The 27,967-nt window shown below is 43.2% G+C and overlaps 1 protein-coding gene across 1 annotated transcript in view; it reads left to right on the top strand.

Moving 5' to 3' along the window:
• LOC132826820 (solute carrier organic anion transporter family member 1C1-like) overlaps positions 1-27,556 on the top strand; it is a 65,464-nt gene extending 37,908 nt beyond the window's left edge. Inside the window, exons 12-14 of the mRNA XM_060843069.1 lie at positions 10,539-10,603; positions 19,470-19,587; positions 27,331-27,556. Of these exons, the coding sequence (XP_060699052.1) occupies positions 10,539-10,603; positions 19,470-19,587; positions 27,331-27,556 (409 nt within the window). The remainder of the gene's footprint in view (positions 1-10,538; positions 10,604-19,469; positions 19,588-27,330) is intronic.
• Positions 27,557-27,967: the final 411 nt, after the last annotated feature.

The raw sequence follows: 27,967 nt of genomic DNA on the forward strand, positions 1-27,967 counted from the left end.
CTCTCTCTCCCTATCTTTCTATCTCTGTCTGTCTCTGTCTCTCTATCTCTGTCTTTCTATATCTGTCTATCTCTCTATCTCTCTCTATCTCTCTCTATCTTCCTCTTTGTCTCTCTTTCTGTCTATCGCTTCATCTGTCTGTCTCTGTATCTATCTCTATCTCTATTTCTCTCTTTAACTGTCTCTCTATCTCTCACTATCTCTCTATTCATCTATCTATCTTCCCCTTTGGCTGTCTATCTCTCTCTCTCTCTCTCTCTCTCTCTCTCTCTCTCTCTCTCTCACACACTCACACACACACACACTCACACACACACACACACACACACACACACACACACACACACTCTCTATCTCTTTTTCTCTCTATCTATCTGTCTGTCTCTCTCTCTCTCTGCCTCTGTCACTCTCTGTCTGTCTGTCTCTCTGTATCTCTCTTATTATCACTCTCTATCTCTCTCTAGCACCATATATCTCTATCCCTCCCTCTGTCTCTTTATCTCTCTCTATCTCTCTCTCTCTCTCTCTCCCTCTGTCTCTCAATCTATCTCTCCCTCTGTCTCTCAATCTATCTCTCCCTCTGTCTCTCTATCTGTCTATCTCCTTCTGTCTGTTTGTCTATCTATCCATCCCCCCCTCTCTCTCTCTGTCGCTCTTTATCTCTCTTTCTCTCTGCCTGTCTCTCTCTCTGTCTCTTTCTATCTCTATCTCTCTCTTCATTACCTCCTTCTCTGTCTATCTCTCCCTCTATTGCTCTCTCCCACTGTCTCTTTATCTCTCTTTCCCTCTGTCTTTATCTCTCTCTGGCTCTGTCTCTATCTCTCTGACCCTCTCTCTGTCTCTTATTATCTCTCTATCACTCTCTATCTCTGTATCTGTCCCACTGTCTCTTCATCTCTCTGTCTCTATCTCTCTGTCTCTTCCTCTCTCTGTGTCCCTCTCTATGTCTCTCTGTCTCTCTCTCTCTTACTGTCTCCCTAACTCTGTCTCTCTATCTCTCGCTCTCTCTCCCCCGCTGTCTCTCCATCTGTCTCTCTCTCCTTATCTGTCTGTTCCTCTATCTCTATCTGTTCCTCTCTATGTCTCTCTATCTCTCTCTCTGTTATTATCACTTGCTCTCTATCTCTTGATCTATTTCTCTCTCTCTCTCTCTCTCACTATCTATCTCTATCTATCTCTCTCTCTCTCTCTTACTATCTCTCTAACTCTCTATCTATCTCTCTCTACCTCTCCCTCAGTCTCTCTATCTGTCTCTCTCTCTCTCTCTCTATCTGCCTCTGTCTCTCTCTATCTCTCCCTCTGTCTATCTCTCGGTATCTCTCTCTTATTATTACTCTTTATCTCTCTCTATGACCATCTATCTCTATCTCTCTCGCTCGCTTGCTCTCTGTCTCTCAATCTATCTATCTCTCTCTCTCTGTCTCTCTATCTGTCTATCTCCTGTCTGTCTGTCTATCTATCTCTCCCTACCTCTCTCTCTGTCACTCTTTATCTCTCTTTCTCTCTATCTCTCTGTCTCTTTCTATCTCTATATCTCCTTATCTGTCTATCTCTCCCTCTATCTCTCTCTCTCTTTCCCTCTGTGTCTTTATCTCTCTCTCTCTCTGGCTCTGTCTCTGTCTTGCTGTCTTTCTATCTCTCTGTCCCTCTCTGTCTCTCCATCTCTCTCCCTCTCTGTCCCTCTATCTCTCTATCTCTCTTACTCGGTCTCTCTCACTCTCTGTTCCTCTATCTGTCTCTCTCTCCATCCCTCTGTTTCTCTCCTTATCTGTCTGTCCCTCTATCTCTCTATCTCTCTTACTCGGTCTCTCTCACTCTCTGTTCCTCTATCTGTCTCTCTCTCCATCCCTCTGTTTCTCTCCTTATCTGTCTGTTCCTCTATCTCTCTCTGTCCCCCTCTATGTCTCTCTCTCTCCTATTATCTCTTGCTCTCTATCTCTATATCTATTTCTCTCACTCTCTAACTCTCTCTCTGTCTGTCTGTCTCTCTCTCTCCTTATCTATGTCTCTAGATCTCGCTCTTTCTATCTCTGTCTGTCTCTCTCTCTCTATCTATCTTTCTCTCTCTCTCTTACTATCCGATTGCCATAGTATTAAAGGTTTAGATTTCTTAAGTGTGTACAAGACAATTTTCTGATTCAGTATGTGGATGTACCTACTAGAGAAGGTGCAAAACTTGACCTACTCTTGGAAAATAAGGCTGGGCAGGTGACTGAGGTGTCAGTGGGGGAGCACTTTGGGGCCAGCAACTGTAATTCTATTCGTTTTAAAATAGTGATGGAAAAGGGTCGACCACATCTAAAAGTTGAAGTTCTAAATTGGAGAAAGGCCAATTTTGACGGTATTGAGCAAGAACTTTCGAAAGTTGATTGGAGGCAGATGTTCACAGGTAAAGGAATGGCTGGAAAATGAGAAGCCTTCAGAAATGAGATAACGAGAATCCAGAAAAAGTATATTCCTGTCAGGGTGAAAGGAAAGGCTGGTGGGTATAGGGGATACTGGATGACTAAAGAAATTGAGGGTTTGGTTAAGAAAAAGAAGGAAGCATATGTCAGGTATAGACAGGATAGATCGAGTGAATCTTAGAAGAGTATAAAGAAAGTAGGAGTACACTTAAGAGGGAAATCAGGAGGGCAAAACGGGGACATGAGATAGCGTTGGCAAATAGATTTAAGGAAAATCCAAAGGGGTTTTACAAATATGTTAAGGACAAAATGGTAACTAGGGAGAGAATAGGACACCTCAAAGATCAGCAAGGCGGCCTTTGTGTGGAGCCACAGAAAATGGGGAAGATACTAAATGAATATTTTGCATCAGTATTTACTCTGGAAAAGGATATGGGAGATATAGACTGTAGGGAAATAGATGGTGACATCTTGCAAAATGTCCAGATTACAGAGGAGGAAGTGCTGGATGTCTTGAAACAGTTAAAAGTGGATAAATCCCCAGGACCTGATCAGGTGTACCCGAGAACGCTGTGGGAAGCTAGAGAAGTGATTGCTGGGCCTCTTGCTGAGATATTTGTATCATCGATAGTCACAGGTGAGGTGCCGAAAGACTGGAGGTTGGCAAATGTGCCACTGTTTAAGAAAGGTGGTAAAGACAAGCCAGGGAACTATAGACCGGTGAGCCTGACCTCGGTGGTGGGGAAGTTGTTGGAGGGAATCCTGAGGGACAGGATGTACATGTATTTGGAAAGGCAAGGACTGATTAGGGACAGTCAACATGGCTTTGTGTGTGGGAAATCATGTCTCATAAACTTGATTGAGTTTTTCGAAGAAGTAATAAAGAGGATTGATGAGGGTAGAGCAGTAGATGTGATCTATATGGACTTCAGTAAGGTGTTCGACAAGGTTCCCCGTGGGAGATTGATTAGCAAGGTTAGATCTCATGGAATACAGGGAGAACTAGCCATTTGGATACAGAACTGGCTCACAGGTAGAAGACAGAGGGTGTTGGTGGAGGGTGGTTTTTCAGACTGGAGGCCTGTGACCAGTGGAGTGCCACAAGGATCAGTGCTGGGCCCTCTACTTTTTGTCATTTACATAAATGATTGGCTTGCGACCATAAGAGGTAAAGTTAGTAAGTTTGCAGATGACACCAAAATTGGAGGTGTAGTGGACAGCGAAGAGGGTTACCTCAGATTAAAACAGGATCTGGACCAGATGGGCCAATGGGCTGAGAAGTGGCTGATGGTGTTTAATTCTGATAAATGTGCTGCATTTTGGGAAAGCAAATCTTAGCAGGACTTACACACTTAATGGTAAGGTCCTAGGGAGTGTTGCTGAACAAAGAGACCTTGGAATGCAGGTTCATAGCTCCTTGAAAGTGGAGTCGCAGGTAGGTAGAATAGTGAAGAAGGCACTTAGTATGCTTTCCTTTATTGGTCAGAGCATTGAGTACAGGAGTTGGGAGGTGATGTTGCAGCTGTACAGGACATTGGTTAGGCCACTGTTGGAATATTGTGTGCAATTCTGGTCTCCTTCCTATCGGAAAGCTGTTGTGAAACTTGAAAGGCTTCAGAAAAGATCTAAAAGGTTGTTGCCAGGGTTGGAGGATCTGAGCTACAGGGAGAGGCTGAACAGGCTGGAGCTGTTTTCCCTGAAGTGTCGGAGGCTGAGGGATGACCTTATGGAAGCTTACTAAATTATGAGGGTCATGGATAGGATAAATAAACAAGTCTTTTCCCTGGGATCGGGGAGTCCAAAACTAGAGGGCATAGGTTTAGGGTGAGAGGGGAAAGATATAAAAGAGACCTAAGGGGCAACTTTTTCATGCAGAGGGTGGTACGTGTATGGAATGAGCTGCCAGAGGAAGTGGTGGAGGCTGGTGCAATTGCAACATTTAAGAGGCATTTGGATGGGTATATGAATAGGAAGGGTTTGGAGGCATATGGGCTGGGTAATGGCAGGTGGGACTAGATTGGGTTGGGATATCTGGTCAGCATGGACGGGTTGGATCGAAGGGTCTGTTTCCATGCTGTATACCTCTATAACTCTCTCTCACTAGATTACATACAGTGTGGAAAGAGGCCATTTGGGCCAACAAATTCACCCTCCGAAGAGCAACCCACCTAGACCTTCATTTACCCCTTCACCTACACTACGGGCAATTTAGCCTGGCCAATTCACCTAACCTGCACATCTTTGTGTTGTGGGAGGAAACCGGAGCACCCAGAGAATGTGCAAACTCCACACACAGTTGCCTGAGGTGGGAATTGAACCCAGGTCTCTGGCGCTGTGAGGCAGCAGTGCTAACCACTGTGCCACCATGCCACCCATATCTCTCTAACTCTCTCTCTATTTATCTCATCTCACTCAAACTTGCCAATTAAACGGAAGTATTTAATGGTGCTTCGATTTGTGCTGTGAACTCTTCACAAGAGGGAAGATCAATCCCAATAGCTGGCATGCTTTGTGTTGACAATATAGTGAAGTGATGGTTTAATAATAAGATTACTGGTAACAGCTAGAAATTGCTGAATTTGCAAGATACCATTGTGTTCCTGTCTGCTTAACAAAGTATTGAATCCCTCTTCCAATTCGGATGGAACTAGAAATTGCCCTGTTTGATGCTGTTGCCCTAATTAATACCTCGCACTTTCACTGCTGACTGAGTAATCACCTTTAACTAGTGGGCGCTGTGAATGGTTTCCAGTCTAGAAACTTGACTATTATCCTTTTTTCTTGTGACTTTGCTGTCTAAATCCGAGTTTACTATTTTTCTGTTATGACTTAGCGCTGCCTGAAGTGGCAGTAATAGTCCATCTCTGAGCCAGACTGGATAGAGGAGGCAGATGGGCTTCTCTGACCTTAGCTGACTAGTTGGCTTTTGGACTAACTCAGTCAGAGTTCAGCATTTTTTGGAGGATTCCCTTGAAATCTGACCTCATTTTTAGTGATATTCTTTTCACAATTCGCTATTAGGTGTTGGAATCTGAAACTATCCCATAATTGCTCAACAGGTATCTTTGTATTATGCCACATACTCAAAACAAAAGCAAAGAACTGCATTTTCCAAAAGTGGCCACCAGTTCTGGGCTCTCTCAGTCTGTTGACAATCAGGATTAATCCACATTTTCAAAGCAACAAATCAGCCTTCCAATGTATGTTTCTTCACTTTTGGCCTGTGGGTGTTGCTGGCCAGGGAGGCATTTATTGTCTGTCCGTAATTAACCTTGAGAAGGTAGTGGTGATCTGCCTTCTTGAGCTGCTGCAGTCTATTTGAGTAGATAGACCCCCAATACTGTACTGAAGGGAATTCTGGGATTTTAACCCAGCGATACTGAAGGAACAGTGATAGAATACCATGTCAGGACGTGAGTGGCCTGATTGGTAACTTACAAGAAGTGGTGTTCCCATATATCTGCTGCCCGTGTCCTTCTAGATGGAAGTGGGAATGAGTTTGAAAGATGCTATCTGCAGTGTCTTGGTGAATTTCAGTTGTGAATGTTGTGAGTAGTGCACACTGCTACTGAGCGGTGGAGGAAGTGGATATTTGTAGAGGTGGTGCCAATCAAGTGAGCTGCTTTGTCCTGGATGGTGTCAAGCTTCTCAAGTGATGTTGGAGCTGCACCCATCCAGGGAAGTGGGGAGTATTCTATTATAGTCCTAATTTGTGCCTTGGAGATCGTGGGCAAGCTTTGTGGAGTCAGGATGTGAGTTACTTGCTGCAAGTTTCCTAGCCTCTGATCTATTCTTGTAGCCATTGTATTTCCATGACTAGTCCAGTTTGTTTTTTGGTCAGTGGTAATCCTCCAGGATGGTGATAATGAGTCACCCCATGATGGTAATGCCATTGGAGATCAAGGATTTGAAGCATTGGTGGTTAGATTCTCTTCGAGATGGTAATTGATACCAGATACCGTCAAATACTGTCTTGATATCAAGGGTAGTATCTCTCCATTCGCCTGTGGAATTCAGCCAGGTGTATGACCTCAGGCTGTAGTCAGGCAGGAGCCCTGGTAAAACCCAAGCTAAGTATTACAATGCAGATTATTGCTTAGTAAGTGCTGTTTGATAGTACTGTTAATCACCTCTTCCATTACTGATATCCAGGAGTGGAGTGGGTCGGGGAATTGACCAGGTTGAATTTGACTTACTTTTTTGGACAGGGCTTATCTGAGCAATTTTTCACATTGCTGGCCAGATGCCAGTTTTCTACAGTACTGGACTAGCTTGGCTAGGACCATGGCAAGCTCGGAGCATGGGTCTTCAATATCTGTTGCCAGAATGTTGTCAGGCCCTGAAGACTGCTGTATCCGGTACCTTCTGCTGCTGCTTGGTGTCATACGGAGTAAATCAAATTGTGTGGTGACCATCCTTTGTGACACGGGAGGTGTCCATTACAGGCCAAGATGGATCATCCACTTGACATGTTTTGATGATGCTGATTCTTTAACAAGTTTTTTTTAGCCCCAGGAGGTTGTAAAGACACAGGTTCTGAAATGTCTGGGGCTAATCTACTTGAAGAAGCTTTTAAATTTAAAAAAAACTACTTATACAATGAAAGGGGGCTGGCCAGTTCTCCCAGCTCAGCTTTTCTCTGGTTTGGGTTTGGTTTTAGCTGGCAGTCAGTTGTAAAAACTACTAGACCCAAAGAAGCAGGTCCATGTTGACCCTCCCTCTCTTTAACATATCTTCACCTTTTCTTTTGCCAAGGAGTATTTATGGGGATTGTTGTAGTGTTTGGAACAGCATCATTAAGTTGGGATAGTCTGGGTTTTCAGATAGGTTAACTTATTCTATAATCTGTTCTCCTTTGTTTGTGTTGCATTCTTTAATTGTGCAAATAAATTCTTTTGAGTTTAAAACTAAGTAGTTGGGCTAGCTGCATCACTCTGAAATATCCACTATACATTTGCTTGAAACAGCTAGTAAAGTTAGGGTCCAGGCTAATTCCTTGAAATGTTTTAAGGGGGGGTGGGGGGGAGGGGTCTGGCCAAGCGTCTACAACAGACTTCTGTCTGAATGGCGTTGCGACTGTTTTAGCAACAATCTTATCTTTTGCACTAGTTTTCGGTCACCCCACCCCCATCTTTGAAGCTAAGGATATTTGGAGAGCCTTCTTCTCCAGTGAGTTATTTAATTGCTCATCATCATTCGCAGCTGCATGTGGAAGGACTGCAGGTCTTAAATCTGATTTGTTGGTTGTGAACTTACTCTGTCTGTCACCTGGGGTTTATGGCACAGTTCCATGGTGTAGCTTCACCAGATGAACTCTTCATCTTTAGGAATCTTTAATGCATAAACTCTTCATTGAACCAGAGCCAATCCCTTGCTTGTTCCACGAGTAGAGGTCATGGCAGATGGTTAACCACAGTGCTTCTGCCCTGTGTTATCCTCCTGTCCCATCATGGCATTAGTATCTAGAAATCTATTCACTCCTGACTTTTATCTAACCAATGAACGAGAATTCGAAAGATAGACTACACACGTAAGTGTAGAAATTCCTCCTCATTTCCATCCTAAAAAGTCTGCATCTTATTCCAAGAACCTGTTCCTGGTTCAAGATTCCCTCACTCCTGATTAAGGCCTTTGGCCTGAAATATGGATTTTCCTGCTCCTCGGATGCTGCCTGACCTGCTGTGCTTTTCCAGCACCACTCTAATCTTGTTTCTAATCTCCAGCATCTGATTCCCTCAATCATGGGAACTCCTTTCTGCATCCACCCTTCAAAGGTTTTGTTGGTTTCTCCATGATTATTTCTCTTTCTCCTTCCAATCACTGGAGAGCACAGGCCTAGTCTCCTCAACTTCTCCTCAGAATCATTTTGCTATCCCAGGAATTAGTCTGGGGAATCTCTGCTATGTTCCTGGAATGGTAATGATCTCCTCTCTTAGGTAGGAGACTCAAAACTGCAATCAATACTCTGGGCGGGGTTTCACCAAAACTCTGTGCAATTGAAGCAAGATGTCTTTACTTCTGCATTAACCCATTTGTGGTAAAGGCTATTTGCCTTTTGTAATTGTTTGTGTGAATGTTGCACTTTGCTCCACATGCAGAAATGGTGCCGCCTGGATCATGTTATTTCCATCTATTAAAAAGTGCATTTTCCAATAACCTCAGTTTCTTACTTGGAGCTCTTGCTAAAGCCACTATCCCCATAAATCACAGTTGCTCACATTTATACGACGCATTCCAATTGAAAAATAAGTTTCCAGGGTGTGCCGATCCGATCTGGCAGATAATTTAAAAAACTTGATCAAAGCGATGGGCTCCATGAAGAGTCTTCAGTTGGTGTTTGGAGCTGCACTTGCAGAGCTTGAAGCCTCAATGGCTATTGGCACGACCACCAAAAATGCCTGGCAAAACGTGTTCTTAGGATGCACCAGAGGCTAGATTTGTTTTTCAATTCACTCATGGGATGTGGGGCATCGCTGGCTGGCCAGCACATTTTACTGCCCATCCCTAATTGCCCTCGCGAAGGTGGTGGTGAGCTGCCTTCTTGAACCGCTGCAGTCCACAGGAGGTAGGTAGACCCACAATGCTGTTGAAGAGGGAATTCCAGGATTTAGACCCACAGTGAAGTAGCAGCGATGTATTTCCAAGTCAGGAGGGTGCGTGGCTTGGAAGGGAACTTTCAGGTGGTGATGTTCCTAGGTGTCTGCTGCCCTTGTCCTTCTAGATGGTAGTCATGATTTTGGAAGGTGCTGTCTCAGGATCGTTGAATTTCTGCAGTGCATCTTGTTCAGTAGCAGCAATGTGTTCTATCGACATCAGTGGCAGAGGGATTAGATGATGGTGCCATTCAAGGAAGCAGTTTTAATCTGGATGATGTCAAGTTTCTTAGTGTTGTTGGAGCAACACCCATCCAGGAGAAGGTGAGGAGTGCAGATGCTGGAGATCAGAGTCAAGAGTGTGGTGCTGCAAGAACACAGCAGGTCAGGCAGCATCCAAGGAACAGGAGAGTCGACATTTTGGGCATAAACCCTTCATCAAGGATGGGCTACACTCATCCAGGCAAGTGAGGTGTATTCCAGCACAACTGGAATCTAATCGAATCTAATCACACCTCTGACTTGTGCCTTGTGCATGGTGGACAGACTACAGATGAAATCAGTAAATCCAATTAAATTGTTAATTTGGCACCCAGCATATTTCATCATTGTTGAGAACAATTACATCATTTGTAGAGGGTACTTGGAGTGATCCGTCATTCTGAATATGACTGTAAAGCTAATCCACTCGGACAGCCTACAAGTGGTACTTGTCCTGAGCCTCAGTGGAATTTATGCAGCTCCTGATGAGAAATTGAGAAAAAGTTAGCTTAACTTTCTGTTTATTTGACTCACCGTGTTAAATGTTCACCACAGCTCCCTGACTCACTAGTTTGAGAGAGAAAAAAAACAAGGAACTTGAAAAGAGCCCATGAATTTCAATTTGACAAGTGTTCTATTATTAAGGCTGTCCATTGTGAACCTTGATCCTTACACTGTTTAAATTCATCTTGCAGCAGCTTCTGATAGTCACGATTTACATTCTAAAGGGAATTTTGAGAGATTTTGCTTCTCGATCAGATGGAGGTCATTAGATACAGTGCTTTAATATTGTGCAGTCAGTTGTTTGATACATGCTGCCATCTAACAAGCTTGCATTACAGTCAAACTTTGACAAAATTGCAGCGAGTGTATCTATGAACCCTTTGCCTGTGGGATACATGGAAGAAAGCCTCATGTGGATGTTCTGTGAACTTATTTATTGTACAATCTTCTTTTTAATAACTAGAGATTCAGAACGTGTGTGATCTTCAGCATTTCTAGCCTGTTAGTTTTAGTGGAGTTTTCCTCTTTGCAAGCCCTCTGTAATTTATTGCAGTGATTCGCTAATTATTACTGTATTTGTTGTCTTCAAGTGAGCAGTATAGAATCTCTTTTTAAAATGTGGTACAAATAATGTTCCTGCATTCACCTCACCCCAGCCATCTGAATGTTATGCACTTTTTTAACCCAGTGCTTGTCAGTAAGATCGTCTACACGCATATTTCTTGTGAGCATTTACCTCAACATTGAAAGCAATGTTGTCCTACTTTATCATTAGGTGCAATGAGCCGGAGCTGAAATCGTTGGCAATGGGTATATTCACCCTGTTAGGAAGAACACTTGGTGAGTCACTTTTTCATTTCCATTACTTTTCTGTAAGTCTGAGTGAACACCTTGGGGAGTAGGGAGGCATTGTTGAGTCAGTGGAATCATAAACATAGTGAACCAATTCACCGTCTTTGACTTAGTTTCATTAAATAGAGCCATAGAGATATACAGCATGGAAACAGACCCTTTGGTCCAACCAGTCCATGCCGACCAGATATCCCAACCCAATCTAGTCCCACCTGCCAACGCCCGGCCCATATCCCTCCAAACCCTTCCTATTCATATACCCATCCAAATGCCTCTTAAATGTTGCAACTGTACCAGCCTCCACCACTTCCTCTGGCAGCTCATTCCATACCCGTGCCACCCTCTGCGTGAAAAAGTTGCCCCTTAGGTCTCTTTTATATCTTTCCCCTCTCACCCCAAACCTCTAGTTCTGGACTCCCTGACCCCAGGGAAAAGACATTGCCTATTTACCCTATCCATGCCCCTCATAAATTTGTAAACCTCTATAAGGTCACCCCTCAGCCTCCGACGCTCCAGGGAAAACAGCCCCAGCCTGTTAAGCCTCTCCCTGTAGCTGAAATCCTCCAACATAGCAACATCCTTGTAAATCTTTTCTGAACCCTTTCAAGTTTCACAATGTCTTTCCAATAGGAAGGAGACCAGAATTGCACACAATATTCTAACAGTGCCGAACTGATCTTTAAAACTATTAACAATTTGCATGGAGATAGCAACTTGGAATAAGAGAAGATGAGAAATAGTGATTTTGTTACTTGGCTAGAAATCTAAGGGCAAAGGCGAATATTGGAGTGACATGGGTTTGAATCCCACTTTGGTAGATGATGAAACTTAATTTCAATTAATAAATTATGTTAGCCTAATGGCCACCATAACATCATTGCCGATTGTCCCAAAAACTCACTGTCCTGTTAGGAAGTAATGCAAATGTGGTTGATTCTTCAATGCCCTTTGAAATGGCCCAGGAACACACTCAGATGTATTATGCAGTCACAAGGTTTCAAGCAGGGAATGAAATGTTATAGATCACCCAGCATTAACCAAGGTATTCAAAATGTTAACAGCATTTCAGATCCCATAGAGTCCTCGTTCCTAACATCTGGGGGCTTGTGCCAATACCAAAGAGTTGTGGCACAGCCTGGTCAAACAACATCCTACTTGCAGAATGTTTTAAAAGTTCCTTCATGGGATGTGGATAGGATTGGTAGAGCCAGCAATTAATGTCCATCCCGTGTTGCTGTTGAGAAGATGGTGGTGGGCTGCCTGTTGAACTGTTGTAGTCCTTAATGTGTGGGTAGACCCACAGTGCTGTTGAGGAGAGAGTTCCAGGATTTCAACCCAGCAACAGTGAAGGAACAGCGATATGTCTTCACGTCAGAATGGTGGGTGGCTTGGAGGCCAATATCCGATGTGGTGTTACCATGTATTTGTTCCCCTTATCATTTTACATGCAAGTGGTCATGGGTTTGAAAAGTGCTATCTGAGGGGTCTTGGGGAATTTCTGCAGTGCACCTTGTAGATGGTACACATTGCTGGTGGAGGAGCAGTATTTTTGTGGGTACAATGCCAGTCAAACGGGCAGCTTTGTTCTGGATGGTGTGAAAGTTCTTGTGTTGGTGGAGCTGCACTTAACCAGGCACCTGGGGAGTATTCCATCACACTACTGACTTGTGCCTTGTAGATAATGGACAGGGCTTTGATGAGTCAGGAGGTCAGTTACTTGATAACTAGCCTTTGAACTGCTCTTCTAACTACAAGATGTAAATGGCTAGTCCAAAGTTAAAAATCACACGCCAGGTTATAGTCCAACAGGTTTATTTGGAAGCACTAGCTTTCGAAGTGCTGCTCCTTCAACAACCACCTGACAAAGGAGCAGCACTCTGAAAGTTAGTGCTTCCAAATAAACCTGTTGGACTATAACCTGGTGTTGTGTGATTTTTAATTTTGTATACCCCAGTCCAACACCGGCATCTCCAAATCATGGCTATTCCAGTTCAATTTCTGGTCAATAGTAACCCCAGGATGTTGAATCCTAATTTGCACATGGTCCCAGACACCATTACCATGAACATTTGGATCTGTCCTGTTCCACTAACAGGACATAATGAGCAGCAGTGGTGGAATGGTGGTACACAGTTGGGAGAGGTTGCCCTGGGAGTCATTCACCTCAACTCCAGACCCCACAAAGTCTTACAGCATCAAGTCAAAAATGAGAAAGAAAATCTCCTGCTGATTACCAATTACCCCCTAAACTGTGCCCTCTCTCTCCTGAATACGTAGACCTCCATGTTAAATACCACTTGGAGGATGCACTGAGGGTGGCAAGGGCACAGAATGTACTCTGGGCGGGGAATGTCAATCACCAAAGGTGGCTTAGCAGCATCAGTTAAACTGAACTGACTAATGGACTATGCAGTCCTTTGGAGACAAAGTCTTCACATTGAGGATACCCTCCAACATCCTGCATGGCAATGCCAGTGCTAATTGAGCGAGATTTCAAAAGGATTTTACAACCAGAGATGAGGACTATATTAGCAATCCATTGTGTGGGTTGTTGACAGCAGAGTTGTACTCAAACACAATCTGTAACCTCAGATTACTAATCCATGGCCCATCATAACACTACTGATACCGTCAAGCCAGTAAATCAACCCTAGTTCAATAAAGAATGCAAGAAGGCATGCTATAAGAGCACACCACGCATGACCTAAAAATGAGATAGCAACTTAATGAAGTTACAACAAAGGACTACCTGCATGCCAAACACTAGAAGCAGCATGCAATAATGGGACAAATGCATTAGATCTATCATGTGCAGGCCTGCCAAGTCCAGTTTTAAATGGAGGTGAGCAATTAGACAATTCACTGGAAAAGAAAGTTCCACGAAAATGTAAAAGCCTAGCATGTCAGTGCAAATGGTAAAGCTGAAGAGATCTCTTCATTCACAAGAATCAAGTGGATAATCCATCTTCCTGAGGTCCCCCAGCATCATAGATGCCAGTTTTGAGCCAATTTATTTCACTCAGCATGAAATGGCTGAAGATATTTGTTGTCAGGCCAAGGGCTCTGACAATGTCTTGGACTCCAGAAATAGCTGCACCCCCAACCAAGCTAGTTCCATCCCAATACAGTAATGGCATCTACCTGGCAATGTGGAAAATGGCCCATGTATCGGGTGCAGAGGAAGTTTGCCAGGATGTTGCCTGATATGGTAAGAAGATCATATGAGGAAAGGCTGAGGCACTTGGGACTGTTTTCATTGGAGAAAAGAAGGTTTAGGGGTGACTTGATAGAGGTGTACAAGATGATCAGGGGTTTAGATAGGGCTGACAATGAGAACCTTTTTCCACGTATGGTGTCAGATATTACGAGGGGGCATAGCTTTAAATTAAGGGGTGATAGGTATAGGACTGATGTTAGGGGTAGATTCTTTACTCAGCGGGTTGTGATTTCATGGAATGCCCTGCCAGTAGCAGTGGTGGACTCTCCCTCTTTATGGGCAATTAAACGGCCATTGGATAGGCATATGGAGGAAAGTGGGCTAGTGTAGGTTAGGTGGGCTTGCATCGGTGCAACATCGAGGACCGAAGGACCTGTACTGCGCTGTATTTTTCTATGTTCTATGTTCTATGTATCCAAAGGAAGAGAACATCCACAAAAAGCAGGACAAATCCAACCAGCCATTTGATGGAACGGATGTTCGCAGTGCTCTGATACAGCATTTACTCAACAACAAACTGCTAACTGACACTCAGTTTGGTTTCTGCTAGGTCCACTGTGTTCCTGACCTTTTTACAACAGTGGACCATAATTGAGCAGAAAAAGCTGAATTCAAGGTGGAAAATAAGGGTGAATATATCACGGGAGCATTTGACTGTTATCAAAGAGATAGGGATAAGTTAGCTCAGTTGACTGGACAGGGTAACGCCAACAGTGTAGGTTCAGTTCCTGCACTAACTGAGGCTATCATGAAGGACTCTGTCTCAACTTGCCCCTCCCCTGAGGTGTAGTGACCTTTAGGTTAAACCACCACCAGTTGTCTCTTTCTAATGAGTCGCCCGATGATCCAGAAGGTGTAACAACTTTATCAAGGAGCTCTAGCAAAACCGGAATCAATATGAATCCGAGGGTAAACTCTCCATTGGTTGGGGTCGTACTGAGGACAAAGGAAGACAGCTGTGGTTGTTGGAGATGAATCGGCTAAGCTGCAGGAGTTCCTCAGGGTAGTGTCCACGATCCAATCATGTTGATTAATGACCTTCCCTCCATCCTAAGGTCAGAATTGGGGATGTCCTCTGATGATTGCACAATGTTCAACACCACATGTGACTCTTCAGATATTGAAGCAGTCTGGATGTCCACCTGTAGCAAGACCTAAACAATGTTCAGGCTTGGATTGATAAGTGGCATTGCACAAATGTTGGACAATGATTATCTCCAACAAATGACAATCCAGCCATCACCCCATTACAATGGCATTACCACCGATCTAATCCCTACTATCAATATCCCAGAGGTTACCATTGACCAAAACCTAACTGCAGCTACAAGTTCAGATCAGAGGCTAGGAATTCTGCTGTGAGTAACTCACTTCCTGACTCCTCAAAGCCCCTCAATAATTCTTGGGGCTGAAATCGGGAGTGTGATGGAATATTCTGCACTTGCCTGGGTGAATACAGGTTTAACAACACTTGAGGGTTCGACACCATCCAGGATAAAGCAGTCCACCTGGTGTGTACCATTGACATGATGAATTACAACACTCACCGAATCTCCTAAACAGCACATTCCAAACCTGTGGCCTCTACCATGTAAATTTTAAAAAGGCAGAAAACACCTGGGATCACAGCAATTTCTAATTCAAGCCACACCCCATCCTGACACACACAACCAAATATTCTCTCCTTCGAAGTCACGGGGTCAAAATCTTCAAACTCCCTCCCTAACAGCACTGTGGGTGCACCTACAGCACATGAAGTGCAGTGACTCAAGGCAGCAGGTCAGCATCTCCTGAGCTGAGCTATCCCACAATTCTTTTTAGCAACTTTAGTTTCAATGCGTTAATGCCATTACCTTTATCATTGTTGTTGTCTCCAATAATACAAAACAACGGAAGGAATTTCTTCATCACAAAGTGAACTAGTCCACTCCCTTATAGGAACTTTGTACAGGTCAGCATCAATGTGCCCTTATATAGAACATGTAATATTGAAACATCCCAAACTGCTTCTCAGGAGTGTTAGCAGACAATATTTGACAGTGAAACAAATAAGGAGATCTTACAATCAGTGTCCCTGATCAAAGATTACAGCATTTAAGGAGGTAAAGATATTTAGGGAGGGAATTGGGGCCTAGGCAGCTGAATACATGGTGGAGTATTTGCAATTGTTGATGTTACACTGTTAACCATATATCATTGTATAATATTGCATATATAATAATGATGAATATTAGATTGTCAAACGCTCTCTGCAACTCACTGAGGTGTAGAGTTAGGAGCTATAGATAAGTAATGTTTCAGTGTGTGAATAAATCCAAAGTCTGAGGAAAGATCGACTTCTGTCTCTTCCTTCGGCAACAGGCTAACGGAAGTTTAACATCGTGCAGGGGACAAAGACTGGTTTACAATCCTTCCTCACTTCACTGTCAATACCTGCCACAACACACATAATGTCTATGCATCTGCTAATAGGTAATGAGTGAATATAAGGGGAGGCCTAATGCAAATGCCTATACCTCCTTTAACATCCTGGGTTAAGCTGTGGTTCAGTGAGATTGGAATGTGTGTTCTACTTGGTAGTTGCACCTGGCAGTATTAGATGAATTGGCATGGGGTTTATAAATTCATAACAGTAGAAAATTTGCAATGGTTCAACATGAGAAATCACTGGGTCAACTTGAAAAAATTGCAGCCTGGTTCCATTTGAGAGACAGAGTGAAACTGTTGCCAGAGGTAGCTGAGCAATGTACTTTGCCACTCTGTGTTGACTTCTGTGCAATTATATCCTATAGATATTGGTTAAGAAGTGGGAGAGGTTAGTGAACCTTTTCCATCTTGTGTTCATCACGACAAACACACGAATGCCAAATTTCAAATAACCACAATAATTTATACTACAGCTGAAAATTTTTCCAAATGGCTTGCAAGGTAACTTTGGCCAAGGCCCTGCTGTGTTGAAAGCACCCTGGAATTGAAAGCTCCCCCAAGCCTCCCTTATACCCCTGTTGTATAAGTAGTTGCGATTGTTCAAAATTTGGTATACTTGTGGTTGTCATAGTGAGTCCAAAATGGAAAAGCTTCAGCCACGCATTTCTCCTTTCAAAGGCATTCAACTTTGAAATTGTTCCCAGTAGCCCGTAAGGGACTTTCTCTTATGTATGTAAGTTGCTCCTTTGTTACACCAAATAGCCATTTACCATTCCAAATTAAATGCTAACAAAAATAGAAATTGCTGGAAAAGCTCAGCAGGTCTGGCAGCACCTGTGCGGAGAGAAATCAGAATTAACATTTCGGGTCCAATGACCTTTCCTCCGAGCTGCAGTTCAGAGGAAGGGCCACTGGACTCGAAACGTTAATTCTGATTTCTCTCCGCACAGGTGCTGCCAGACCTGCTGAGCTTTTCCAGCAGTTTCTGCTTCTGATTTACAGCATCCACAGTTCTTTTTTGGTTTTTATTTTCCAAATTAAATGCTTGTGACCTGATGTCTGTACTTTCTAATCAGACTGTTCAGAGACGTTGTTACACACTTCTGGAGCAGGTGGGACTTGAACCCAGACCTCCTGTTTCCACACTGTAGGGATTCTATGATTCCTGGTTCAGAGTTAGGAGCAGTCCCACACACACCACAAGATCACTTGTTTGCTTGTGATGGTTCCTATTATCACCTGAATTTGGATTCCTTTTAACACAAATGATACACATACAACAGTATAGCTCACTGCTGTGTAGCTACAACCCAGGAAATGGCCAGTCAGCTCATGTTGACTTTAAACGTATGACTAACAGTAGAATTCTATATACCTACCCATTGCCTGTGTATAATTCTTAAGATACTAAACCGTCCTGAAGGTTGGCGAACGTTATTTGTAAACACAATAACATAAGAGCAACTAAGGGGATAATTAAATTTGTGAACTATTTTTATGATCATCCGAGTTGGAGAATAAGAAAGGCATTGTCTAAAATTGACAAGGCTGAATGTTTCCTGTTTTCCTCCAGGTGATAAACAAATCAGCTGTTAGGTCAAAAAAATTCAGCCGAGCGAGAAAAGGTTCAAGGCTCCACACACTCGTGCGTAATGCATTTAAAATGAGCTTCCAAAAATAGCCCATGGCAGCACTGCATAGAGATGTATAAACTGTGAAAATCAGAAGCTGTGATTGTGAAAATGAAGCTGTTTGAAAGTATGGAGAGGAGGAGGAGTAGGTTACTCGAACCTTCCCCGATCATGGCCTATCTGATCATGGCCGATCTCCTATCTCAATGCCATATTCCTGTTCTCTCCTCACTCCCCTGGATGCTTTTAAAATTAAAAAAAAGCTTATCAATCTTTTTCTTGAATACCATCAGTGATGTAACCTTCACAGCCTTCTGAGGTAGAGAATTCCATAGATTCACTGCTTCGGGTGAAGAAATGTTTCCTCATCTCAATCCAAAATGGCCTCCCCCTCTATCGTGAAATGGGAAAGCTAAGCTTGAGACGACCCAACCAGGGGAAACATCCTCACTGCATCTAGTTTGTCCAGCACTCTTAACATTTTATACATTTCAATCAGGTCCCCTCATCCTTGGGAACTCTAGTGAATACAGGTCCAATGGAACCAACCTCTCCTCATGTAACAGTTCTGCCATTCCTGGTAACTATATAGTGAACTTCTCTTGCACACTCTGTGACAAGTATATCCTTGCTTAGGTAGGGAAACAAAAGCTACACATAATTCTCCATGTGTGGTCTCACTGTGGTCCTGCATAAATGCAGTAAGACATTCCTATCTCTGAACTCAAATCCTTTTGCAATGAAGGCCAGTACACCACATCTTCCTAATTTCTTGCTGCATCTGCCTGTCTATTTTCATTGACTGGTGTACTAGGATCCCTTTAGATATCCACACTTCCCAATAAGTGACCATTTAAATCATACACTTCACTGCAAAAACATAAAGGTATAACTTCACATTCAGCAATATTATATTGCATCTCTCACATATTTGCCCACCCACTCAACTTCTTGAAACCTCCTTCTATCTTCCATCAATCCCCCCTAAATTTCCTATTGTCAGCAAATATGGCAATGTTGCATTTGATCCCTTCGTCCAGGTTCTAATAGCTGATCCAAGGACTCCCTCACAGTTCCTGCTGCCTCTCTGAATGCTCAGTTATAAGGTCTCTCTGACTCCAAAACTTCAATATTCCAACCAATGAACATACAGACTTTTTTGTAGTGTCAGTCTTGCTTTGCTCAACAAGAACTGACTGCAGGACACTCTTCCTGGACTATTTCACCACGGTGCTGACTGCAGGACACTCTTCCTGGACTACTTCACCATGGTGCTGACTGCAGGACACTCTTGCTGGATTGTTTCACCATATTGCTGACTGCAGGACACTCTTCCTGGACTGTTTCACCATGGTGCTGGCTATAGGACACTCTTCCTGGACTGTTTCACCGTGGTGCTGACTGCAGGACACTCTTCCTGGACTGTATCGCTGTGATGGTTAATGCAGGGCACTTCTTCCCTGACTGCGTCACTACAATGCTGATTGCAGGACACTTCTCTGTTTGGCATTAGTATGATAATGGTCATGGGATATGACTGGGAATATTGATTGACAATAATTTCCTCTTCCTGTTCCAGCTGGAATTCCAGCTCCTATTTACTTCGGAGCTTTAATTGACAAAACCTGCCTGAAATGGGGAGCCAGCAGATGTGGGGGACGAGGGGCCTGTAGGATCTACAACTCTGATGCTTTCAGGTAAGAATGGTTCACTCCAGCACAGCACTCCTCGGGACAGTATACCCTAGCCTCTGAACTCATTTCACTCCCTCTCAGCCATCTCATATCCCCATCCGAACAGAATCAACGCTTATGTTCTCAGTACTAGAATGGAACGGAATAGAAATTCATTAACGCATGTACTTTCACATGAAAAATATGGTGAAAGGTTAAAGGTCACCGCACCATGGCACCTACACCAATGACAGAAGTCACATATAATAATTTTTTAAGAAGTAAAATTAAGACAAAGTTCTTCACAGTTCAGTTAATGCCTCCTGCGCTCGGGGAAAGCTGATTTATGAACAATCGAAATATGTTGAAGATGCAGCTGGGATGAGACAACCCGGCCAGGCCAAGATCACCACTCCTAGTTGAGACCACCTTGTCCAGAGGAAGAGTGCATCCAGCATAGCCTCTTACCTGGTCATGGATGGAACTCTTCCGTTTAATTGATCAGAGCCTTCTCAGCCTCCGGTTCACTAAAGTAGTGTGGACTCCTAGATGTTTACGACACAGAAAGGGACCATTCAGCTCATCATGTTTGAAATAACTCCATGGAAGCTGGTATCCTGTCACCAAGTCACCTTTTTGGTGATCTGTACATAGTACATGACACTGACCCACCTGATACTTCTGTTTTTATCTGTCAGCTAGGGCTCCCTGATTGGGGCTGTTAACCTGGTCCAATCAGGGAACTCCTGCTCTATGAGGTCCACCTGGTTGACTTGATGTCAATCCCTACATTCCTCCCCCTCAAAGTCCCACTGCTTTTCCTATAGCTTGTCCGCACCAGGTCTGGTTCCTCCGGTTCTGCGTCAGACACAGGAGGAATGTGTCTGATCATAACCCGGCCTCCTTGTGCCTGGAGCATCTTGGCTGAAATTTATCTTTTTGTCTCTCTCTGCATCCTCTCTTTGCCTCTGCCCTTCTGTGTGTGTGTGTGTGTGTGTGTCACGCTCTACCTCTCTCAATCTACCGCTCTTGCTCTTTCTCTGCCTATGACCCTCTCTCTCTCTCTCTGCCTCTGTGTTTTTCTCTCCACTTTTTCCACTTCTCTGGGCTACTTCTTTTATATCATAAATCTAACGTTTATGTTACATGATATCCAGGGTTGTCCTGATTTAGTCTCCCTAGTCACACCCTTTCATGTATTTGCCCTGTTCTCTATTTCCTCCTTGAATGCGTTGGACTGCTCTGATACAGTTTGTAACTAGTTGCTCCCAGTGCACTTGGGCTAAATTATATCTTTTTCCAGGTTCGAACCTCTACTCCCAATAAATCCTTATCCTTTTCCATAACTCCTGAAAGAAGTGTGATTAATAAAGCAAAATAGAATGTATTTTAGGACAAAGAGCTTGAAGATGATGATAGAGGAGCTGAGAGCGCAGGTAGCTATGACATCACACTTCCATGTGTCATGACCAAGACTTAGCTGAAAGATGGCCTGGTTTGGTAGCTCAACACTCCTGGTTATAAATATTCAGTGGAGATAGGTGGATGCAAGATAGGTGTTGTCATCATATTGACCAAGGAATCAATCATTGCAGTGAGGATGATCTGTTGGAAGGATTATCAAGTGACACCATGTGGGTAGAATGGGTTTGGGGGTCAGTTGACTGGACAGCTGGTTTGTGATGCAGTGTGAGGCCAACAGTGTGGGTTCTGTTCCTGAGTCATGGTCATGATCTCTTAATAAAGATCCCCTACTGATATGCCTTCCTGGGTTTAGTCCAGAACGTTGGGTCCAGAACAGCTCACTTCTTTGTTTCACTTTCTATGTACTGATTAAAAAAGGTATATGCATGTTAAAAAAAATTGCCTCCCACCCTCGGACACAACTCTTCCAATTAATTTTTGATAATTATAAATTCCCTGCTGTCAATACCTTTTATAATTGTTGCACTTCTTTGAAATTTAATTCTCTATCCCTCCCTGAAAGTTCTCTCACCCCTCCCCCACCCTCACTCTTTCACATTGTACACACCCAACAGTATCTTTGTCCCCTTTTCATGATTTTTCTTTCTAGCCATTATCTCACCATAGTCTTACCAGGTCACAGGGCTGCTGTCTCAGCAAAGAGAGACGAGCGAGTGCTGATTTATTCTGAGGGCCACCATATCGCCATCAAGGGGAGAGGAGAGTCCCTAATGGTAACCTCAGCTGAAGATGAGAATTGAACCCATGCTGTTGGGATCACAAATTGAACCCATGCTCTTAGGTAGTGAATCGGGCCAGGTATTAGATTTTCAGGTAGGTGAGCACTTTGGTGATAGTGACCACAATTCAGTTATGTTTACTTTAACGATGGAAAGGGATAGGTATATACCACAGCGCAAAAGCTATAGCTGAGGGAAAGGCAATAACAATGTGATTAGGCAAAATTTAGGATGCATAGGAAGAAGTAAAAAAGTGCAGGGGATGGGCACAACTGAAATGTGGAGCTTATTAAAAGAACAGCTACTTTAGGTCCTTGATAAGAATGTACCGGTCAGACAAGGAGGAAGGGGTCGAGCACAGGAGCCGTGGTTTACTAAGGTAGTTGAATCTCTTGTCAAGAGGAAGAAGAGGGCTTATGTTAGGATGAGATGCGATGGCTCAGTTAGGGTGCTTGAGAATTACAAGTTAGCCAGGAAAGACCTAAAGAGAGCAAGGAAGAGCCAGGAGGGGACATGAGAAGTCGTTGGAGGATAGGATTAAGGAAAACCTTAAGGCAACTAGCTGCTCCCAATGCACTTGGCCTAAATTATATCTTTTCCCAGTTTAGAACTTCTACTTCCAATAAATCCTTATCCTTTTCCATAATTGCTGAAAGAAGTGTGATTGGTAAAGCAAAATAGAATATATTTCAGGAACAAAAGAATGACTAGAGTAAGATAAGGGCCAATCAAAGACAGTAGTGGAAAGTTGTGCATGGAGTCAGATAGGGGAAGTGCAAAATGAATACTTTTCGTCAGTATTCACACTAGAAAAAGACAATGTGGTCAAGGAGAGTACTGAGATACAAGCTACTAGTCGAGATCAGATTGAGGTGTGTAAGGAGAAAGTCTCAGCCATTCTGGATAGTGTAAAAGTAGATAAGTCCCCTGGCTGGATGGGATTTATCCCAGGATTCTCTGGGAAGCCAGGGAGGAGATTGCCGAGTCTTTGGTTTTGATCTTTATGTCGTCATTGTGTACAGGAATTGTGCCAGAAGACTGGAGGATGGCAAAATTTGTTCCTTTGCTCAAGAAGGGGAGTAGAGACAACCTTGGAAATTATAGACCCATGAGCCTTACTTGGTTGTGGGTAAAGTGTTGGAGAGGGTTGTAAGAGATAGGATTTATAATCATCTAGAAAGGAATAAGTTGATTAGGGATAGTCAACACGGTTTTGTGAAGGGTAGGTCTTGCCTCACAAACCTTATTGAGTTCTTTGGGAAGGTGACCAAACAGGTGGATGAGGGTAAAGCAGTTTATGTGGTGTATATGGATTTCAGTAAGGCATTTGATAAGGTTCCCCATGGTAGGCTATTGCACAACATATGGAGTTTCAGGATTGAGGGTGATCTCGCCATTTGGATCAGAAGTTGGCCAGTTGAAACAAGACAGAGGGTGGTGGTTGATTGGAAATATTCATCCTGGTGTTCGGTTACTAGTGGGGTACCGCAAGGATCTGTTTTGGGTCCACTCTGTTTGTCATTTTTATAAATGACCTGGGTGAGAGCATAAAAGGATGGGATAGTAAATTAGTGGATGACACTAAGGCCAGGAGAGTTGTGTATAGTGACAAAGGATGTTGTAGTTTATAGAAAGACATAGATAAGCTGCAGAGCTGGACTGAGAGGTGGCAAATGGAGTTTAATGCAGATAAGTGTGAGGTGATTCACTTTGGAAGGAGTAACAGAAATGCAGAGTACTGGGTTAATGGTAAGATTCTTGGTACTGCAGATGAGCAAAGAGATCTCAGTGTCTGGGTACATACATAGATCCTTGAAAGTTGCCACCCAGCTTGATAGGGTTGGTAAGAAGGCATATGTTAGCTTTTATTGGTAGCCCTCTTAAGTTTCAGAATCACGAGAGCGTGCTGCAGCTGTACTAAACTCTGGTGCGGCCACATTTAGAGTATTGTGTACAGTTCTGGTCACCACATTATATGAAGAATGTGGAAGCATTGGAAAGGGTGCAGAGGAGCTTTACTAGGATGTTGCCTGGTATGGAGGCAAGGTCTTCTGAGGAAAGACTGAGGGACTTGAGGCTGGTTTCATTAGAGAGAAGAAGGTTGAGAGGCCACTTAATGAGACATATAAGATAATCAGAGGGTTAGATAGGTGGACAGTGAAAGCCTTTTTCCTTCGATGGGGACATAGCTTTAAATTGAGGTGTGATAGTTGTAGGATAGATGTCAGAGGTAGTTTATTTACTCAGAGTAGAAGGGGCATCGAACACACTGCCTGCAACAGTAGTAGAATCGCCAACTTTAAGGACATTTAAATGGTCATTGGAGAGAATAGATATGGACGAAAATGGAATAGTGTAGGTTAGATGGGCTTCAGATTGGCACCACGGGTCGGTGCAACATCGAGGACTGAAGGATCCGTCCTGCGCTGTAATGTCCTATGTTCTATGACACTTCTCCCTCTCTCCCCACCTCCACCTCACTGAGCAATTGGACTGTTCACAGTGCTAGTGCCCATCCACAGAGGGACCATCAATCTCATTCTTTCCTGGGCCAAACATTGGTTTGCAAGTTAAATGGGGGATTCCCTCACTACTTGCCTGATCCTCCTCCTCTTGTCAACCAATTACCCATTTCCCCCATCTCCCTGCAGTTTCTTAAGTTGTGGGGTGACCACATTCTGAAATGTGCTGTCCACAAACCTCACTGCCTATCATAGTGTCCCCAACTGCCACTCACACTCCAAACCCTAGAGCTTGAGTTGTTTGAGTCAGAGACACCCCTTGCATCCAGACTGGCAAGAGGCTGTAGGAGTTACCCCCAGAGGACAGCATGTACAATTCATACACCTGAGTACTTCAGACATACAATAATAGTGTGGACCTTCCCTTCAGTCGTGGGTCATGGAACACGGAAACAGACCCTCACTTGGTCCATATCCCTCCAAATCTATCATGTACTTACTCAAATATCTTTTAAACATTATAACTGGAACTGCATCCACCACTTCCTCTGAAAATTCACTCCACACATGATCCACTGTGTTAAAAAAAGTTGCCCCTTATGTCCTGTCTAAATCTTTCTCCTCTCATCTTAAAAATATGCCCCCTTGTTTTGATCTCCCCCACCCCCAGGAAAAGACCCTTGCTATTCACTTTATGTATGCCCCTCAAGACTTTATAAACCTCAACTGCTCTTACTATTATTTAATATCGACTCAAGTGTTTTGCTGTTGTTCATATGAGTCAAGCAACCAGAATTCCCCAGCTCGATCAAGAAAGTTAGCTTTGAAATTCTGAAATCTGAAAGCACAAGGTGTTTTAATGCTATGTGGTCCAGTTGGTTTTATTTTTCAGCTTTCTGTAACATGCGTGTGGGGAGGTGATTGCCCTGTTAGTCCAGAGACCCAGCTAGTATTCAGTGGGCGTGGGTTCAAATCTTGCTACGGCAAAAGGTGGATTTTGAATTTGATGGAATTAAGAGTCTAATGCGGGCCATGAAACCATGGTCAGGAAAACTCCACCTGGTAACTGAAAGCTTTTTAAGAAGGAAATCTGCCATCCTTACCCAGTCTGACTTGTATGGAACTCTAGACTCATAGCAAACTCGTTGACTTTTAAACCGCCCTCTGGGCAATAAATATAACAACACCCACATCCTGTAAATAAGAAACAAAAATTACAGAATGCCTGAGAAACTTGCTATGTTGTTGTAGCCACCATGGATCTTTTTATTTATTTATTCATTTGTCTACTCATGGGACCTGAGTGTCACTGGCTGGCTGGCCAGCATCAATAGCCTATCCCGAGTTGCCCTTGAGAAGGTAGTGGTGAGCTGCATTCTTGAACCACTGCAATCCACTTTTTGTAGGTAGATCCACAATGCCATTATAGAGGAAATCCCAGGATTTTGATCCAGCGATAGAGATGGTAAATGGATTGAAGGGAAGCTTGCAGTTGGTGGTGTTCCCATGTCCTTCTAGATGGAAGCAGACATGGGTTTGGAAGGTGCTGCCTAAGGAGCTTTGAATTTCTGCAGTGCATCTTGTAGATCATACACACTGCTACTAAGCATCGGTGATCAAGGGAGTGGATGCTTGTGGATGTGGTGCCAGTTAAGTGGGCTGCTTTCTCCTGGACGGAATTTAAGTTTCTTGAGCATTGTTGGAGCTGCACTTATCCAGTCTGGTGGAGTACATTCTATCAGTCTCCAGACTTATGCCTTGTATGTGATGGACTGGCTTTGAGGAGTCAGGAGATGGGTTACTCCCCACAGTATTCCTAGTTCTCTGACCACCTTGTGCCAAGTCCAGTTGAGTTCCTCGTCAATGACAACTCCCTGGATGTTGATAGTGGTGAATGTCAAGGTCCAGTGGTTAAATAGTCTCTTATTGGAGATGATCATTGCATGGCATTTGTGTAGTGCAGTGTTACTTGACACTTGTCAGCTCAAGCCTGGATATTGTCCTCGACTTGTTAAATTGTACTATGGACTGCTTCAGTTTCTGAGGCGTCATATTGAGTCCAGACTGAGTAAGAATGGCAGAATTCCTTCTTTAGTGGACTTTGATGAAACATGATTTGGAGATGCTGGTGTTGGACTGGGGTGTACAAAGTTAAAAATCACAAAACACCAGGTTATAGTCCAACAGGTTTATTTGGAAGCATTAGCTCCAAAAGCCATTGCTTCCAAATAAACCTGTTGGACTATAACCTGGGGGGTGTTGTGTGATTTTTAACTTTGAAACAGGTGGGTTTTTATGAGAATTCAACTTTTCATTATTTGGATTAATGGGACTAGCATTTTATTCCAAATTATTGATTAAATTCACATTCCCTAAACTGTCGTGGTGTTATTTGAAATTGCAACTCTCGTGTATTAATGCAGGCCTCTGTATTAATAGTCCAAGAACATTATCACCCTTCCATCAGTCAGATTTCTACAGCACAGAAACAGACCCTTCAGTCCAACTTGTCCAGGCCAACCAGATATCCTGAACTGATCTAGTCCCATTTGCCAACATTTGGCCCATATCCTTCTAAACCCTTCCTGTTTATGAACCTGTCCAGATGCCTTTCAAATGTTGTAACTGTACCAGCCTCCACCACTTCCTCCAGCAGCTCATTCTGTACACTCACCACCCTGTGCATGAAAAGGTTCCCCCTTCAATCTTTCCTCTCTCACCTTAAACCTATTCCCTCTAGTTTTGGACTCCCCTACCCTGGGGGATAAAAACCTTGGCTATTCACCCTATCCTTGCCCCTCATGATTTTATACACTTCCGTAAGGTCACCTCTCAGCCTCCGACGCTACAGGGAAAAAATGCCCCAGCCTATTCAGGCTTTTCCTCTAGCTCAAACCCTCTTTTAGGTTTACACAACCACCAGCCATCTCTCTGTGTGTTTACAGATACTGGTAATAATGAATGATGTTGGATTCTAAATAACGTTACGTTTTACAGATTTAGCACCCTGCCCACACCCAAATCCACCTTCCTAGAGGAGTTAAGATTCTGTCTCTAAGCGATTTAATGCCTTGTTTCACACTGTCCCATTCTATATATAGGCATATCTTCCTGGGCTTACAACTGTCAATGCGTGGAGCTGGCCTGCTGGTGTTTTTTATTATCTTTGCACAATTGAAGAAACGTTTTCCAGCTCAGATCGCTAACCCAGAGACTAACTGTGGCACTGAAATGATGTCCGAACAGGATAAGGACCAAAAGTCTGACAATGGAGACCTCACAGTCAAAACAGCCAACAGTGACCCAGACAAAGAATCAAATGCTTGAGAAAGAACTTTATTGATCAATTGTAAAGAGAAAGTTTGAGTACATTAAATTTTTGAGTCAAACGTTTTGAGAAAGCAAAAGTTTTTATTTTTTTTAATTAAAATCTAAGAACCATGATTTTGGAAAAGAATTTGCCCAGATTTGTATTAAACTATCAACAATCTGTGCTTTTAAATAAATGTCTCAAGAGGGAATAAAGTTGTTTGAGAGATCAGGTATTTTTCATAGTGATATTTTTCCATGAATTAATGTGTGTGACATAAACACTTTGTTTTTAAAACTGGGACCAGACTAGAATTTGGGATCTTGCCTGTTGTCAATAGTACAAAACTGGTGCTCAATTAGTAATCAGTTCCTTTTGTACCATAGATGGTTTTACTTGCTATTCAAAATGTGGCATGATCTAAATTG

The sequence above is a fragment of the Hemiscyllium ocellatum genome, chromosome 23 (assembly GCF_020745735.1).
Source record: "Hemiscyllium ocellatum isolate sHemOce1 chromosome 23, sHemOce1.pat.X.cur, whole genome shotgun sequence".
NCBI classification, from domain to species: Eukaryota; Metazoa; Chordata; class Chondrichthyes; order Orectolobiformes; family Hemiscylliidae; genus Hemiscyllium; species Hemiscyllium ocellatum.